Source organism: Somniosus microcephalus, chromosome 13, assembly GCF_052327205.1.
Source record: "Somniosus microcephalus isolate GS21.2 chromosome 13, FLI_Smic_1.0, whole genome shotgun sequence".
In the NCBI taxonomy this organism is placed as follows: domain Eukaryota; kingdom Metazoa; phylum Chordata; class Chondrichthyes; order Squaliformes; family Somniosidae; genus Somniosus; species Somniosus microcephalus.
Window position 1 is genome coordinate 191,547,481 of NC_140999.1, and position 19,151 is coordinate 191,566,631.

Below are 19,151 nucleotides of genomic sequence, written 5' to 3' on the forward strand. Positions count from 1 at the left end.
GAAATGCCGGTTTTCAGCATGCACAGCGCATGCGCTGAAAACCGGCATTTCCTCTCCTCTAACCCAAGAGTTGAAGAGGCTAGCGCGTGCGCTGTAGGGGGCAGCGCGTACGTCTTGGATTTCCTCTGTTTTGGGGGATTTGCGCATGTGTAAAGGCCTCCGGTCTTTACGCTTGTAAAAAGCACACGTAAGTATTTATTTTTACAGGTAAGTGGTGTTTTATTGCAGTTTACAATTTTTTTTTCCCACAGGTTTATTATTTTAAAGAATCTACAATAAGGTAAGTTTAGTTTTAGACCCTTTTTATTAAAAATTAATTTTTTCAACAAAAAAAATTGTTTAAATTTTTTTTAAAACTTATTTATACTTAATTTAATGATTGGGGTGTTTTTTAAATTTTTATTTAAAGTTTAAATAGTGTTTTGGGCCCCCGTAGTTTTCATGAGTTTGACAGTTCTTACTCTCAAACTCATGAATGAACCTTCCCCTCCCCTGATTGGCTGCACAGTGCTCACCTGATCCCAGCCGACACATCGCACTAACTACGTCGCTGGATCAGGTAAGCACTGCACGCTGACATCTGAACCGGGCCAGGGACAGGAAATACAAGCAGGCCCGGGCTTCAGATGTCAGCGCGCAGGGTGAGTGCAGATCGGGGGCTTGCACGCGCGGCAAGCCCCCGACACCAAGTTCTGGGCCCTTATTTCTGTGAGGCCGAGGACTTCACCTCTTCCAGCATGCAGAGTCCCTCACCTTCCACATCAGTATCCTTGTTCAGGGCAAGAGGAGGTCCCGTCCCAAATCAAGGCCATAGGAAACTCCAGGGCAAGACCTGGACACAGGAGACATAAATTCAACAGCTTTGCCCCCCATCTGACGGGCACAACAATGACAAATTTAGCAGAGCGATGGCTACTAAAATCGTCAGGTCCTTTTATTTTTAGTGTTCCGTGCTTATTTCTGGGAAAAGCAAGGCCTTATGATGAACCTTTGTAAAACACTGGTTTGGCCTCAACTGGAGTATTGTGTCCAATTCTGGGCCCCGCACTTTAGGAAGGATGTGAAGGCCTTAGCGAGGGTGCAGAAAAGATTTACGAGAATGATTCCAGGGATGAGGGACATTCAGTTACGTGGATAGACTGGAGAAGCTGGGGTTGTTCTCCTTAGAGCAGAGAAGGCTGAGAGGAGATTTGATAGAGGTGTTCAAAATCATGAGGGGTCTGGACAGAATAGAGAGAAACTGTTCCCATTGGCGGAAGGGTCGAGAACCAGAGGACGTGGATTTAAGGTGATTGGCAGAAGAACCAAAGGCGACATGAGGAAAAACTTTTTTACGCAGCGAGTGGTTAGGATCTGGAATACACTGCCTGAAAGGGTGGTGGAGGCAGATTCAATTGTGGCTTTCAAAAGGGAGTTGGATAAGTACCTGAAGGAGTAAAATGTGCAGGGCTCCGGGGAAAGGGCGGGGGAGTGGGACTAGCTGAAGTGCTCTTGCAGAGAGCCGGCACCGGCTCGATGGACAGCTTCCTTCGAAGTCAACAGCGAGCGCCGTCACTTCATCGCTGACCGCAAATTCCGGGCCATTCTCTCGATATTTCTTTTTTCTCTATCTTTTACTCACTGATGTAAAATAAACCCTATTGTTTAAAAGTGACTCCATTTATCTGTATTTTTTCATCCCCCTCATCCTCATCCCACTCTTGCTGCTCTCTCGATAACAGAAAAATCATGGACAAGAGATACATTCCTCTTTTGATGTTATGGCTGTTTCTACTTTAGTATTTACTGCGTGAGGTTGACTAAAAACCATTTGAACGGGGTTCTACTTTACTCCATGTCAACAAGGAATATGATCACATGTTGTTCCTGTCTGAAGTTCCGCAACATTCTTACAAGTGAACACAACTAATTGGTTCGCTAAAATGTTAACCAGCTCCATTCGTTTATTCTATTGCAAACACCGTGCAAGGTTCTGCATCTAGTTTAGAAAAGAGAAAGCCTGGTTATAATTAAACTGGCTCTAGGGGATTTGGCTGCTATTTTTAAATTCCCAGGTGCACTGGCTCCAATGTGAGGGCAGTCTAGGGAGGTGCAGCTGTTTACTGCTGCTCCGTTGACAGGCGGGAATGAATGGTGGGCTGAGGCACGGGCGATGGTGAAGGACAGCGGGCTGGGTTGGAGTGAGGGTGGGAATCTGACAGAGTGAATTGTAGAACCCGCCCGATATTCATCCCCCCCCGCCGACAGGAGACGGTTGGGCAAGAAATGCGCTGGCGTAAAGCAGGCAGTATCGCAGCGGCCGCCTGTTCCACGCCCCACCCGATATTCATTTCCATCGAAGTCACGGCAGAGCATTTTGCGCTTACGCCCGGGATGAATTTCTACCCCGCCGCCCGCCCCCCCCCCCTCACGCGTATCTTTGTGAACTGGGGTGAGTTGGAGAGAGAAAGTGGGGTTGATTTTGACCTCCTGTGCCTGGTATTACCGGGGCGGTAAGTGGGCGGTCAGTCGCCTCGCCACCCCATTAACACCAGTGGTCCAGTCGGCTCCACTTTGAAAGGGGCCTCTCGTCGGGTGTCCAAAGCGTCCGCCTGTTTGGGGCAACAGGCCCCCTTTAATATGAACATGGGGGGGGGGGTGGGGTTCCTGTGGCTTAAGTAGAACCCTGATTGATATTAATAGTCAGAGCCTGAGCCGTGCTCACTCCGACATGCCCCACAGGAATACTCTGTGTGGGATTGGGAATATTTAGTGTTGATTTGGGATTCACTGTGTGGGATTGGGAATATCTAGTGTTGACTTGGGATTCTCTGTGTGGGATTGGGAATATCTAGTGTTGATTTGGGAATCTCTGTGTGGGATTGGGAATATCTAGTGTTGATTTGGGGTTCACTGTGTGGGATTGGGAGTATTTTGTGTTGATTTGGGATTGACTGTGTGGGATTGGGAATATCTAGTGTTGATTTGGGATTCTCTGTGTGGGATTGGGATTATTTTATGTTGATTTGGGATTCTCTGTGTGGGATTGGGAATATCTAGTGTTAATTTGGGATTCTCTGTGTGGGATTGGGATTATTTTGTGTTGATTTGGGATTCACTGTGTGGGATTGGGATTATTTTGTGTTGATTTGGGATTCGCTGTGTGGGATTGGGAATATTTTGTGTTGATTTGTGATTCTTTGTGTGGGGTTGGGATTATATTGTGTTGATTTGGGATTGACTGTGTGGGATTGAGAATGCCTTGTTTATAGGGAACTAGCTGGGGAGCCCCGCGTTGCGAGGGCAATTTTGGGGCGCTTGGTCTCCCTGCCCCTGTGTGTCCCCCCTCTCACTGTCATGTCCTCTCCCTGTCCTATCCCTCCCTCCCCTCCCCTCCTCTCCCTCCCCTCCCGTCTCCCTCCCTCCCTTCCCCTGTCTCCCTCCCTCCCTTCCCCTGTCTCCCTCCCCTCGCCCACCCCCTCCCCTCCCCCACTCCCCTCTGTCCCTCTCTCCGGCCCCTCCCCCTGCCTAGCGCCTGAGGTCCGGAGCTAAGGTCCCCCGCGTATCGTGCGGCTGATGGATGGCCGCTGCGGGCGGGCGGCGCATGCGCGGTCAGCGCGAGCCCCCCCGCGATTTCCCGAGGCTCGCCCCCCCCGCGATTTCCCGAGGCTCTCCCCCCGCGATTTCCCGAGGCTCTCCCCCCCGCGATTTCCCGAGGCTCGCCCCCCCCCCCCGCGATTTCCCGAGGCTCTCCCCCCCCCCCCACGATTTCCCGAGGCTCTCCCCCCCCCCACCCGCGATTTCCCGAGGCTCTCCCCCCCGCAATTTCCCGAGGCTCTCCCCCCCGCAATTTCCCGAGGCTCTCCCCCCCGCAATTTCCCGAGGCTCTCCCCCCCCCCACGATTTCCCGAGGCTCTCCCCCCCCCCCGCGATTTCCCGAGGCTCTCCCCCCCCCCGCGATTTCCCGAAGCTCTCCCCACCCCGCGATTTCCCGAGGCTCTCACCCCCCCCGCGATTTCCCAAGGCTCTCTCCCCCCCCCCCCGTGATTTCCCGAGGCTCTCCCCCTCCCGCGATTTCCTGAGGCTCTCCCCCCCCCCCCGCGATTTCCCGAGGCTCTCCCCCCCCCCGCGATTTCCCGAGGCTCTCCCCCCCCCCCGCGATTTCCCGAGGCTCTCCCCCCCCCCGCGATTTCCCGAGGCTCTCCCCCCCCCCTATTAAATTGTTATTTCATCATTAAAATATTTACCTTAGTTCCCTAACACACAGAAAGTGTGGGGGAAAAAATTGTGAAAAATCAAGATGGCGGCCACTCACCTCAGTTCAGAAGGAGAAGGCCCGCCCACACACACACCGATTGGTCGACCGGTCAGGTCACCGAAGCGTCGGATTGGTCAATCGTCGAGTCACTCGACACTCAACTGTAGGAAGGAACCCGCCGTCCGATTGGTGGACCTCGACGTCACACGGTCGCTAATGAGATGCTAATGAGCGGAACGCTGAACGTTTTTGGGATACCGCGGGCGGGATTTTTGTCTGGCCGAAATGTAAATACGCCTATGACCGGTCCGGAATCGCAAGCTTTCTTTTGAGGCGATGCGCGCGTCGGTACGCTCTGTAACTTTCAAACGTATAGAGAATGGACAGACAGACATCGGGACAGACAGAAGAGCCGCTTTATATATATAGATGCCATTGTCCTTCCTCACTGAGGAGCAAATGACTTTCCTGTGACCTCCAGGGACACATCTCGGGTACGTGCCTTCCCCCGAGGCCACATTGTGCGGGGTGAAGCATGCCGACCGAGGGAAGGCGGTGAGGGGTGTTGGGCCTCCTCCTCCAGAAGGAACGAGACTTGCTCCCTGAGCCTCCCCTCTCTTAGTGGGACTTTAGCCAAATATTTTGAATTGGGAAACTGCCAAATGTCCGGGACCGCTGCCTCACAGCCCAGCTCTTGACTCTGAAGATCTCACTGAAGTTGAGACTCTTCCTGACATAACCCATGCTCTGTGGACCTTTCCCTACAGGTAACCCATTGGGCTCGCTCCAGAACTGCAGAAGTTGCCAGGACTGCTCGGCTGACAATGGCTGCCTGACCTGCCAACAGCGATTCTTCCTCTTAATTAAGAGAGAGGGGATCCGACAGAAAGGAGAATGTGTGCACGCCTGTCCTGTGGGGTACTACAGCCTGCGTGGCCAAGACGTAAACCGATGCCTGAGTAAGTTCGTGCGAAGTGGCAATCTTACGCAAAATAAAAACTTTCCAACATTGGCTCCCGGTCCGGCTACTCCTCGAATTTAAAATTCTCATCCCTGTGTGCGAAATCCCTCCATGGCCTCTCCCCTTCCCATCCCTGTAATCTCCTCCAGCCCCACAACCAACGTTCCTTCTAAGCTGCACGGTCCCTCGCAGCCCTGCTTTTCAAATGTGAAATTTTGTGCATGTGTGAAACTTTGAATGGGCTGCACACCCAAAGAAATATTAGGAGGAACATTGGCTACAACTCTCCGTTTCCTGCGTACCTCCAATTCCGGCCTCTTGTCCATCCCCCATTTCCATCGCTCCACCAGTGGCAGCCGTGCATTCAGATGTCTAGCCCCTAAGCTCTGGAATTCCCTCCTTTCTGCCTCCCCGCCTCCCCTCCTTTAAGACACTCCTTAAAACCCACCTCTTTGACCAAGCTTTTGGCCACCTGTCCTAATATCTCTTTATGTGGCTCGTTGTCAAGAGTTTGTCTGATAATCGCTCCTGCGAAGCACCTTGGGACATTTTACTACGTTAAAGGTGCTATATAAATGCGACCTATCAGGAAAGAAGGCGCTATATAAATGCGACCTCTGAGGAAAGATTGAACAGGCGAGGGCTCTTTTCTCTAGCAAAGAAAAGACTGAGGGGGTGGCCTGATCGATGCCTTTAAGATTATGAAAGGGTTTGATAGGGCAGATGTAGAGAAGATGTGGGGGAGACCAGAACTAGGGGTAATCAATATAAGATAGTCACTAATAAATCCAACAGGGAATTGAGGAGCAATGTCTTTACCCAGAGAGTGGTGAGAATGTGGAACTCGCTGCCACAGGGAGTGGTTGAGGCGAATAGTATAGATACATTTAAGGGGAAGCTGGATAAACACAGGAGGGAGAAAGGAATAGGAGGATATGGTGATGGGGTGAGATGAAGAGGGGTAGGAGGAGGCTGGTGTGGAGCATAAACACCGGCATGGAGCAGTTGGGCCGAATGGCCTGTTTCCGTGCTGTAAATACGATGTAAGGTTTTGCAAGCACTTGGTATCAGTTAATGGACATCACCTTCCCTCAATACTTGGATTGGTGATTGGTCATTAGCTTGCAAGCTCCAAACCCTTGACTCATTTCCTCCCTAACAACACAGACAGGAAACACCAGAACCATATCGATGGTTGAAGATGAGATCAATCATTGAAGTGATCCTTAATCTACTACTCAATAATTAGAAGATGTTTCAGCCCAGCTTTAGACCTATTTACATAAGAACATAAGAAATAGGAGCAGGAATAGGCCACTTGGCCCCTCGAGCCTGCTCCGCCATTCAATAAGGTCATGGCTGATCTTGGGCTCAAAGCCACTTCCCCGCCTGCTTCCCATAACCCTTCACTCCCTCATCGTGTAAAAATCTGTCCATCTCCGCCTTAAATGTATTTAATGACCCAGCCTCCACGGCTCTCTGGGGCAGAGAATTCCACAGATTTACGACCCTCTGAGAGAAGAAATTCCTCCTCATCTCAGTTCTAAAAGGGCGACCCATTATTCTGAAACTATGCCCCCGAGTTCTAGATTTCCCCACGAGGGGAAACATCCTCTCTGCATCTACCCTGTCGAGCCCCCTCAGAATCTTATATGTTTCAATAAGATCACCTCTCATTCTTCTAAACTCCGATGGGTATAGGCCCAACCTGCTCAACCTTTCCTCATAAGACAACCCCTTCATCACCGGAATCAATGAGTGAATTTACACTGTCATTGTTTGTTAAATATCCGTACTTGCGATCCGGCACCAGCCTAAACTGCTTGATACATTCAGAGGTCCCCAAGGGTAACAAGTGGCCGGGGATCTGATATTAATGTCCTGTAGTTGGGCAGAGGGGGATAGAGATTCTGCTTTGGGCACGATCGGAAAAATGCGCCCGAATTGCGCTGGAAATTGCGCTGGTTCAGTTACTCATCAAGTTTCTACTAAAATCATTTGCATAATCACAGACGTAAAATCCTCCATGAACCGGCGCTATCAGGCAGCGTAATAGAACGTAATCGTTTCTCCTTCTTTCTTTCCATAAAAAAGTATTCCCTGATGTGTTGAGGAGCGGTGACCTGGAGCAGTTTTATTAATCCGGCTGAAATGGGTTGCCCCAGAGAGTAACCTGATTTAAAATCACTGAAAATCAATTCAGAAGAATTAGACTGAACCAGCCTCAGCCGTGGCTCAGTGGGCAGCGCTCTCGCCTCTGAGTTAGAAGGTCGTGGGTTCACAGTCCCACTCCAGGGACTTGAGCTCAAAAATCTAGGTTCAATTCGCCCGGATCAGGCCCCGCCCACAAATCTGGCCCCGCCTCCAGGTCAAAATTGCGAGATTTCCGCTATAGTGCTACACTGTCGGAGGGGTAGCACTGAGGGAGTGCTGCACTGTCGGAGGTGCCGTCTTTCGGATGAGATGTCGAACTGGGGCCCCCTCTGCTCTCTCAGGTGGATGTAAAATAACCCTAACGTAAGAAAACTACTAGGCACTTGGTCTAAGCGTTAAACAAAGCTTTAATCAACTGTTTTACAACATGGAGGTCGAGTTGTGTCCTTCACTAGTTCTTGTTAAGAATGTCCTGCGCAAGCTGGGCCCGTGCCCGAGTATTTATACTCCCCCTGGACAGCGCCACCCGCAGGCCGCTCAGTATTATTTCATAAGTCTTTCTTTCATGAATGACTGATTCATGTCAAATCCCATACCACTATTTTTTGAAGAAGAGCATGGGGGGGGGGGGTTTGCCCCGGTGTCCTGGGGCCAATATTTATCCCTCAACCAACATCACAAACAGATTATCTGGTCATTTATCTCATTGCTGTTTGTGGGATCTTGCTGTGTGCAAATTGGCTGCTGCGTTTCCTACATTACAACAGTGACTGCACTTCAAAAGGACTTCATTGGCTGTAAAGCGCTTTGGGACGTCGTAAGGTCATGAAAGGCGCTATAGAAATGCAAGTCTGTCTTTCTTTCATTTAATAGTTTCATTGGTGAACACTAGTCAGTTTCTTAGTAAATTAAATATATTGATATGAAAAAACTTTAAAATCGTGCCGACTAGTGCCCGTGCGCCTCAGAAAATGAGCGCAATTTGAAGCGCCTCCCCGAATCAGTGCAATCAGCGGAAATCTCGCAATTTTGACCTGGAGGAGGGGCCAGATTTATGGGCAGGGCCTGATCCGGGTGAATTGAACCTTGAACCAGCGGAAAATGTCGCAGAAAACACGAATGTCAGTGGACTTGGGCGCAACTCACTTGCGTTTAAAATTGCCCGATCTTTTCCGCTGTTTCAGCCGATTCCTCCCAGATTACTGACGGAAAAAGCGGAAACTCGAGCCCCAAGATGTTTACTGATAAGTAATTGGACTTTTTTTGCGCTGTTGGACTCATTGAGCGTAACTACTGCCTGGGACTTATCCTTACTTGGAGTCAAAACTGTGGGGCAGTGATTTTGTTGCATCAGAAACACTGGTTGCCCACCACTGTAGTAATTAAAAGGAGGGACAGAAAGTGATTCAGATTCTGGCTTTCTAAACAGGATGGTCTTTCCCTCCGCCATGGCTGGGACCTACATAGTTGCGACCATGCTCCAGTCTGCGGTCTTGAGCTGACCACACAATAAGCAATCTGAGGGCATAGGAAGAAAGCCAAAGGAATGTTCGCATGGTTGGGAGATAAAAGTGGGGAATTCAAGCTCTCCGGGAGTCTCCCGGTGTTTGCTGGTGTAATGATCAGTAGGGTAACTCACTTCAGCAAGTGGTTTGGAGCGGTTCTGAGGGAGTGGGTTTTGGGTGCATTGTTTAAAAAATTGGATTACATCTAAATTGCAGCCAGAAATTAAGGCTGATTTTTATTATTTTTAAGGAACTATTTCAACTCTTTTATTTTTCTTCCATCAAGAAGAGCACAGTGAAAGGTTAAGGATACGACAAGAACAAAGAGACGATGAGGTGAATCAGGGAGCAATGGTTAGATGGTGGCAAGCTTAGATTTACAAACTGCTGACTGTAAGAGGAAGGTTAAAGTGAGGGAGGAGAGGGGTTCTACAGTTTTGAGAAAAAATTATTGGAATAAAAGACAGTGATAGAATCATATGATGGTTACAGCACAGAAGGAGGCCATTTGGCCTGTCGAGCCCGTGCCAGCTTTCTGCAAGAGTGCTCCAGCTAGTCCCACTCAACTGCCCTTTCCCCGTAGCCCTGCAAATTCTTTTCCTTCAGGTACTTATCCAACTCCCTTTTGAAAGCCACGATTGAATCTGCCATATCACCCTTTTAAGCAGTGCATTCCAGATCATAACCACTTGCTGCGTAAAAAAGTTTGTCCTCATGTTGCCTTTGGTTCTTTTGCCAATCACCTTAAATCTGTGTCCTCTGGTTCTCGACCCTTCCGCCAATGGGAACACTTTCTCTCTATCTACTCTGTCCAGACTCTTCATGATATTGAACACCTCTATCAAATCTCCTCTCAACCTTCTCTGCTCCAAGGAGAACAACCCCAGCTTCTCCAGTCTATCCACGTAACTGCAGTCCCTCATTCCTGGAATCATTCTTGTAAATCTTTTCTGCACCCTCTCTAAGGCCTTCACATCCTTCCTAAAGTGCGGTGCCCAGAATTGGACACCATACTCCAGTGGAGGCTGAACCAGTGTATTGTAAAGGTTCATCATAACTTCCTGGCTTTTGTACTATTTTGTACTGTGATGAGTCTTGAATTAGCACATAGGATGGTGTAAACCTAAGCACATCCAAATCTCTGCTTCCTGTATCCTAACTCGCATCAATGCCTCCATTTTAAAATTCTCATCCTTGTTTTCAAATCCCTCCAGGGCCGCGCCTCTCCCTGTCTCTGTAACCTCCTCCAGCCCTTAATTTGACATTTTAAATTCGAGGCGCTGCAGGACAGAGAGCCGATGTGAATCAGCAAGCGCGGGATCTATGGGTGAGCGGGACCTGGTGCGAGTTAGGACACGGGGAAGCCGAGTTTTAGACGAGCTCAAGTTTACGGAAGGTGGGAGGTGGGAGGAGAGCTTTGGAATAGTCGCGTCCAGAGGTAACGAAGGTATGACAGTAAATAGGTTTTCAGGCCTCTTTGGGTCTCAACCTCAAGGCTGGATATGCTTCATATAATTTAAAGAAGACCTTCTTGAGGGCAATTAGGGATGGACAATAAATGCTGGCCTTGCCAGCGACGCCCACATCTAATAAACAAATTACAAAGAAGAAGACCTAGATCATGAAAATTCTAATTCAACAACAACTAACGACAACTTGTATTTATATAGCACCTTTAGTGTAGAAAAACACCCCAAAGCGTTCACAGGTGTATTGTAAAACAAAATTTGACACCGAGCCACATAAGGAGAAATTAGGGTAGATGCTTGGTCATAGAGGTAAGGTTTTAAGGAGCATCTTAAAGGAGGAAAGAGAGGTAGAGAGGTGAAGAGGTTTAGGGAGGGAATTCCAGAGCTTAGGGCCTCGGCAGCTGAAGGCACGGCCGCTAATGGTGCAGCGATTATAATCAGGGATGCTCAAGAGGCCAGAATTAGAGGAGCGCAGATATCTCGGGGGTGTTGTGGGGCTGGAGGAGGTTACAGAGATAGGGAGGGACGAGGAGGCCATGGAGGGATTTGAAAACAAGGCTGAGAATTTTGAAATCAAGGCGTTGCTTAACCGGGAGCCAATGTAGGTCAGTGAGCAGAGGGGGTGATGGGCGAACGGGACTTGGTGCGAGCTAGGACATGGGCAGCTGAGTTTTGGATGACCTCCAGTTTGCATAGGGTGGAATGTGGGAGGCCAGCCAGGAGTGCGTTGGAATAGTCAAGTCTAGAGGTAACAAAGGCATGGATGAGGGTTTCAGCAGCGGATGAGCTGAGGCGGGGGCGGAGACGGGCGATGTTACAAGAATAATTAATATTTAGTCATTAATATTTAATCCCCACTGAGAAAACACCTCAACATGAACTCAGCCAGTTTAACTGAAGATCTCAAAAAAATGTTGCAAAAACCCAATAGGCTTCGGAATTTGCTTCAGAATCTCCATCGCAATATCTTGGCTCCCAAGCAAAGTATGTCAGCATTATTCTACTTACAAACTATTTGACCGATTTGTTTTTTTTAAACCTTGTCTTGCATCTCAAGTATTTTATTTGGCAACGAGATTCGCCTTCACATTGGGAACTAATTTTCTGTTATACTGGGATCAAAAGGACACTTCACTCCAGGACACTCCTGTAGCTTCCAAGCCAACCCCAAGACATTTCTCAAATTTCCATTGGTAACTCAATCCTCCTGGCTAGGACATAACATCAAACTCAATGATAGATTTTATTTTTCTTCTCTTTGAATGGGCCATCAATATAAGAGAGTCACTAATAATTCCAAAAGGGAATTCAGGAGAAACTTCTTTACCCAGAGAGTGGTGAGAATGTGGAACTCGCTACCACAGGGAGTGGTTGAGGCGAATAGCAGAGATACATTTAAGGGGAAGCTGGATAAACACATGAGGGAGAAAGGAATCGAAGGATATGCTGATAGGGTGAGGTGAAGAGGGGGTGGGAGGAGGCTCGTGTGGAGCATAAACACCGGCACGGACCAGTGGGGCCGAATGGCCTGTTCCTGTGCTGTACATTCTGTGTAATTCTATGAATGCCTTTATGGTGATATTTTGACTTAGGCAAGTGATTATGTTTCCTGGGGCATTGCAGCAAGCACTTATCCTAACAAACAAACCATTACAAAAGTGGGATCATTCCCAAACAATAAATTATGGCCTCCCAGCTGATGCTGGCCTCCCATCCGGGACTTTCATCCGGGGCGAGCGACAGTTCAACTCTGCTCAGTCTTCACTGACTTTTGTAGAAACCAATTGTGAAAATGAATTACGTTGAGTTACATCAAGCCTACAGCACAGAAACAGGCCCAGCAGGTCCATACTCTGCACGAGCCTCCTCCCACCCCTCTTCATCTCACCCCATCAACACATCCTATTCCTTTCTCCCTCATGTGTTTATCGAGCTTCCCCTTAAATGTATCTACACTATTCACCTCAACCACTCCCTGTGGGAGCGAGTTCCACATTCTCACCACTCTCTGGGTAAAGAAGTTTCTCCCAAATTTCCTATTGGGTTTATTAGTGACTGTCCACAAGTGGAAACATCTTCTCTACGTCTACCCTATCGAACCCCTTCATAATTTTAAAGACCTCAATCGGGTCACCCCCTTAGCTTTCTCTTTTCGAGAGGAAAGAGCCCCAGCCTGTTCGGTCCTCCCTGATAAGTATAGAAACTCTCAGCTCTGGTTTCATCCTTGTGAATCTATTTTTGCACCTTCCCCAGTGCCTCGATATCCTTTTCATTATCTGGAGACCAGAGCGGCAGTCTGAAACGAAGGAGTAATTCTCTGTTTTTCTCGTTGGACCAGGATGCAAGTCCGCAGATTGCGAAAGCTGCTTCAGCCGGGAGTTCTGCATCGAATGTAAATCTGGGCACTTCCTGCTGAAGGGGAAGTGCTACGACACCTGTCCGAAAGGCTCCGCTCCACACGCCAGACTGATGGAATGTGTGGGTATGTCATTCACCTTTCATCTTTTTTAAAGCTGCTTTAGTGTAATCGTGACGTTAAAACTTATTGGGCTGGAATTTGCGTCCCTGGGATCCTGGGCCTGGGGGCATAGGCCTGCGTAAAGGCCCCGCAGATCCCAGGCACGCAGGCGGTTCGGAAGCGTCCCTGGGATCACGTGGGCCAGGTCCCCCTCTTGGGCTGATAAGTGGCAGGTAACATTCGCGCCACACAAGTGCCAGGCAATGACTATCTCCAACAAGAGAGAGTCTAACCACCACCCCTTGACATTCAACGGCATTACCATCGCCCAATCCCCTCACCATCAACATCCTGGGGGTCACCATTGACCAGAAACTTAACTGGACCAGCCATATAAATACCGTGGCAACAAGAGCTGGTCAGCGGCTGGGTATTCTGCGGCGAGTGTCTCACCTCCTGACTCCCCAAAGCCTTTCCACCATCTGTAAGGCACAAGTAAGGAGTGTGATGGAATACTCTCCACTTGCCTGGATGAGTGCAGCTCAACAACACTCAAGAAGCTCAACACCATCCAGGACAAAGCAGCCCATTTGATTGGCACCCCATCTACCACCTTAAACATTCACTCCCTCCACCAACGGCGTACCGTGGCTGCAGTGTGTACCATCTACAAGATGCACTGCAGCAACTCACCAAGGCTCCTTCGGCAGCACCTCCCAAACCCGCGACCTCTTCCACCTAGAAGGACAAGGGCAGCAGGCGCATGGGAACACCACCACCTCCAAGCTCCCCTCCAAGTCACATCATCCTGACTTAGAAGTATATCACCGATCCTTCATCGTCGCTGGGTCAGAATCCTGGAACTCCCTCCGTAAGCACTGTGGGAGCACCTTCACCACACGGACTGCAGCGGTTCAAGGCGGCGGCTCACCACCACCTTCTCAAGGGCAACTAGGGATGGGCAATAAATGCTGGCCTTACCAGCGACGCCTACATCCCAGGAACGAATAATAAAAAAAGAAAGGAGGATTCCTCATTATGCTTTTGGGGATTCCATTTACGAACGGAATCCCCATTAGAATGAACCCAATCCCCAAATAATTAAATAAGTTACAGAAGTGGAATAAGAATAAGGTTCCCATTTCCAAATTTAAATAAAAGTCGCTTTCCTGAAGCATTTACAATAAATATTAAATTTTTTGATAAATTATTTTATACATTTTAATCCCTGCCAAAACATGCATAAACTAATGTTAAATGTTTGTGGGTGATTTTTTATTTCTTTATTTTTAATTAAACACTTATATTAACCCTTACGCTGGTGAAAGCAAGCCCTTTACCTGCTTTTACCAGGCGTAAGGGTTTTATGGGCATTTGCTGGGCAATAGTTGGGCAAATAGCCCAGCCCTACGCCAGCGAACGTGATTTTTGGGTCGGTTCATATGATCTTTCAAGGCAAACCTTGACAGATCGCAAGTTCCGGGTTTTCGCACATGCGCAGCGCACGTGGAAACCTGGAACTTGCGGGTCCTTTTACAAGGCTGGCGACAGTGTACGCTCTGCTGTGCATGCGACGGTATCGGCTCCGCAAAATCCGGGCCAATCTCTCACAGTCTGAAAGGTCAAACTCCAAGTTGCAAAGTTATTGTGAAAATGCAAGGGAGGAAAATAAGGCCTAGAAATTCAGTATAGCCACTGTTGGGGCGGTAAAGTCGGGCGGCTGCTAAAGTTTGCGCCTGGCGCAAAGTCGAGCCCCCTTCGCCGATATTCAGTTGCATCGCCCTAAGAGGTTGCTGCTGCGCTAAAACAGGCGATGCACGACTATCATTAGGCGCTAAGCCGGCAACCCGGGGCGCTAACACCGGAAGTTGGGTGCAGGGCAGGTGCGGCGAGCAGCTGATTGCCGGCAGACTCCTCCTCCTCCTCCTCCTCCTCCCTCCCTCCTCCTCCTCCCTCCTCCTCCTTGTCTTCCCTTCCCCTCCCCCCGCCCCCCCCAAAGAAGGAGTGTTGCAAAACGGCTGCCTTTTCTACTGCAGGAGTGCCCTTTAATTTGCGCTCCCCGCGGCCCACATCGGCTGAGCACCGTTCGACTCAACAGTCGCTAGGGCCGCCAGGCGCACAATGGGGCGGCGCGAGTGAAGTTCCGGGCGCACAAAGGGCGTTGCACGACGAAATGACGTCATGATCTGCGCACGCAATGACTTTGCGCCGGCGCTAAATGTCTACTGAAGTTGGGGCGAGGCGCAGATCGCGCTGCGCCTGGGCGCTAAGCACCTAGCGCTCGAGATCTACTCCTCCTAAGGCGCTAACGGCTGGCGGAGCCAACTGAATTTCTAGGCCTAAGTTTCTCTTTAGAAATTGTGACCATTCTACTGCATTAGGTGAGGTGTTTAAAGTAGTTGGGGAATGCAATGATTTCCATTGGTACCACATGCCTTAGGTACAGAGTAAAGCTCCCTCTACACTGTCCCATCAAACACTCCCAGGGCAGGTACAGCACGGGTTAGATACAGAGTAAAGCTCCCTCTACACTGTCCCATCAAACACTCCCAGGGCAGGTACAGCATTGGGTTAGATACAGAGTAAAACTCCCTCTACACTGTCCCATCAAACACTCCCAGGGCAGGTACAGCACGGGTTAGATACAGAGTAAAGCTCTATCTACACTGTCCCATCAAACACTCCCAGGGCAGGTACAGCACGGGTTAGATACAGAGTAAAGCTCCCTCTACACTGTCCCATCAAACACTCCCAGGGCAGGTATAGCACGGGTTAGATACAGTGTAAAGCTCCCTCTACACTGTCCCATCAAACACTCTCAGGGCAGGTACAGCATGGGTTAGATACAGAGTAAAGCTCCCTCTACACTGTCCCATCAAACACTCCCAGGGCAGGTACAGCACGGGTTAGATACAGAGTAAAGCTCCCTCTACACTGTCCCATCAAACACTCCCAGGGCAGGTACAGCACGGGGTTAGATACAGAGTAAAGCTTCCTCTACACAGTCCCCATCAAACACTCCCAGGGCAGGTACAGCACGGCTTCGATACAGAGTAAAGCTCCCTCTACACTGTCCCATCAAACACTCCCAGGGCAGGTACAGCACGGGTTAGATACAGAGTAAAGCTCCCTCTATACTGCCCCATCAAACACTCCCAGGGCAGGTACAGCACGGGGTTAGATACAGAGTAAAGCTTCCTCTACACAGTCCCCATCAAACACTCCCAGGGCAGGTACAGCACGGCTTCGATACAGAGTAAAGCTCCCTCTACACTGTCCCATCAAACACTCCCAGGGCAGGTACAGCACGGCTTCGATACAGAGTAAAGCTCCCTCTACACTGTCCCATCAAACACTCCCAGGGCAGGTACAGCATAAGTTAGATACAGAGTAAAGCTCCCTCTACACTGTCCCATCAAACACTTCCAGGGCAGGTACAGCATGAGTTAGATACAGAGTAAAGCTCCCTCTACACTGTCCCATCAAACACTCCCAGGGCAGGTACAGAACGGCTTAGATACAGAGTACGTATCCCTCTACACTGCCCCATCAAACACTCCAAGGGCAGGTACAGCATAAGTTAGATACAGAGTAAAGCTCCCTCTACACTGTCCCCATCAAACACTCCCAGGGCAGGTACAGCATGAGTTACATACAGAGTAAAGCTCCCTCTACTCTGTCCCATCAAACATTCTCAGGAAAGGTACAGCACGGGTTAGATACAGAGTAAAGCTCCCTCTACACTGTCCCATCAAACACTCCCAGGGCAGATACAGCACGGGGTTAGATACAGAGTAAAGCTCCCTCTACACTGTCCCATCACACACTCCCAGGGCAGGTACAGCACAGGTTAGATACAGAGTAAAGCTCCCTCTACACTGTCGCATCAAACACTCCCAGGGCAGGTACAGCACGGGTTAGATACAAAGTAAAGCTCCCTCCACACTGCCCCATCAAACACTCCCTAGGCAGGTACAGCACGGGTTAGATACAGAGTAAAGCTCCCTCTACACTGTCCCATCAAACACTCCCAGGGCAGGTACAGCACGGGTTAGATACATAAGAACATAAGAAATAGGAGCAGGAGTAGGCCAATTGGCCCCTCGAGCCTGCTCCGCCATTTAATAAGATCATGGCTGATCTGATCCTAACCGCCGATCTACTATCACAGAACCATCTCCTGAAACTAACAGAATTAGACACACGAAATAGGAGCAGGATCAGGCTACACGGCCCCTGGGCCCGCTCCGCTACCCACAGGGCCATGTCCGATCCGAACCTAGACTCATGTCCAAATTCCTGCCCGCTCCCCGTAACCCTTAATTCCCTTTACTTCTAGGAAACTGTCTATTTCTGTTTTAAATTTATGTAATGATGTAGCTTCCACAGCTTTTTGGGGCAGCATATTCCATGGACCTACCACCCTCTGAGTGAAGTAGTTCCTCCTCATCTCAGTTTTGAAAGAGCAGCCCCTTATTCTAAGACTATGCCCCCTAGTTCTAGTTTCACCCATCATCGGGAACATCCTCCCCGCATCCACCCGATCCAACCCCTTCACAATCTTATATGTTTCAATAAGATCGCCTCTCATTCTTCTGAACTCCAATGAGTAGAGTCCCAATCTACTCAACCTCTCCTCATATGTCCATCCCCTCATCCCCGGGATTAACCGAGTGAACCTTCTTTGTACTGACTCGAGAGCAAGTATGTCTTTTCTTAAGTATGGACACCAAAACTGTATGCAGTATTCCAGGTGCGGTCTCACCAATACCTTGTACAACTGAAGCAATACCTCCCTATTTTTATATTCTATCCCCCTAGCAATGAAAGCCAACATTTCATTGGCCTTCTTAATCACTTGCTGCACCTGCATACTAACCTTTTGAGTTTCGTGCACCAGGACCCCCAGATCCCTTTGTACTTCAGTACTTTCCAGTTCCTTACCATTAAGATAATAACTTGCTCTACGATTTTTGCTGCCAAAGTGCATAACCTCACACTTTCCAGCATTGTATTCCATCTGCCAAATCTCTGCCCACTTACTTAGCCTGTCTATGTCCCCTTGCAGGTTTTTTATGTCCTCCTCACTCACTACTTTCCCTCCCATCTTAGTATCATCTGCAAACTTTGATATGTTACACTCGGTCCCCTCCTCCAAATCGTTAATATAGATTGTAAAGAGTTGGGGACCCAGCACTGACCCCTGCGGAACACCACTAGTTACTGATTGCCATTCTGAGAATGAACCATTTATCCCAACTCTCTGCCTTCTGTTAGATAGCCAATCCTCTATCCATGCCAGAATATTACCCCCAATCCCGTGATTTTTTATCTTAAGCAATAATCTTTTGTGTGGCACCTTGTCAAATGCCTTTTGGAAGTCTAAATACACTACGTCCACTGGTTCCCCTTTATCCACCCTATATGTTACTTCTTCAAAGAATTCCAGCAAATTTGTCAAACATGACTTCCCCTTCCAGGGCAGGTACAGCATGGGGTTAGATACAGAGTAAAGCTCCCTCTACACTGTCCCATCAAACACTCCCAGGCCAGGTACAGCATCGGGTTAGATACAGAGTAAAACTCCCTCTACACTGTCCCATCAAACACTCCCAGGGCAGGTACAGCACGGCTTAGATACAGAGTAAAGCTCCATCTACACTGTCCCATCAAACACTCCCAGGGCAGGTACAGCACGGGTTAGATACAGAGTAAAGCTCCCTCTACACTGTCCCATCAAACACTCCCAGGGCAGGTACAGCACAGGTTAGATACAGAGTAAAGCTGCCTCTACACTGTCGCATCAAACACTCCCAGGGCAGGTACAGCACGGGTTAGATACAGAGTAAAGCTCCCTCTACACTGTCCCATCAAACACTCCCAGGGCAGGTACAGCACGGGGTTAGATACAGAGTAAAGCTCCCTCTACACTGTCCCATCAAACACTCCCAGGGCAGGTACAACACGGGGTTAGATACAGAGTAAAACTTCCTCTACACTGTCCCCATCAAACACTCCCAGGACAGGTACAGCACGGCTTAAATACAGGGTAAAGCTCCCTCTACACTGTCCCATCAAACACTCCAAGGGCAGGTACAGCATAAGTTAGATACAGAGTAAAGCTCCCTCTACACTGTCCCATCAAACACTCCCAGGGCAGGTACAGCATGAGTTAGATACAGAGTAAAGCTCCCTCTACACTGTCCCATCAGACACTCCCAGGGGAGGTACAGAACGGGTTAGATACAGAGTAAAGCTCCCTCTACACTGTCCCATCAAACACTCCAAGGGCAGGTACAGCATAAGTTAGATACAGAGTAAAGCTCCCTCTACACTGTCCCATCAAACACTCCCAGGGCAGGTACAG

General features: G+C 49.1%; 1 protein-coding gene across 1 annotated transcript in view; it reads left to right on the forward strand.

Annotated features, from left to right (window-relative positions):
• The window catches only part of rspo4 (R-spondin 4), a 112,115-nt gene that overhangs the window by 91,785 nt on the left and 1,179 nt on the right, over nucleotides 1-19,151 (forward strand). Inside the window, exons 2-3 of the mRNA XM_086004300.1 lie at nucleotides 5,005-5,196; nucleotides 12,665-12,808. Coding sequence (XP_085860426.1) covers nucleotides 5,005-5,196; nucleotides 12,665-12,808 — 336 coding nt within the window. The remainder of the gene's footprint in view (nucleotides 1-5,004; nucleotides 5,197-12,664; nucleotides 12,809-19,151) is intronic.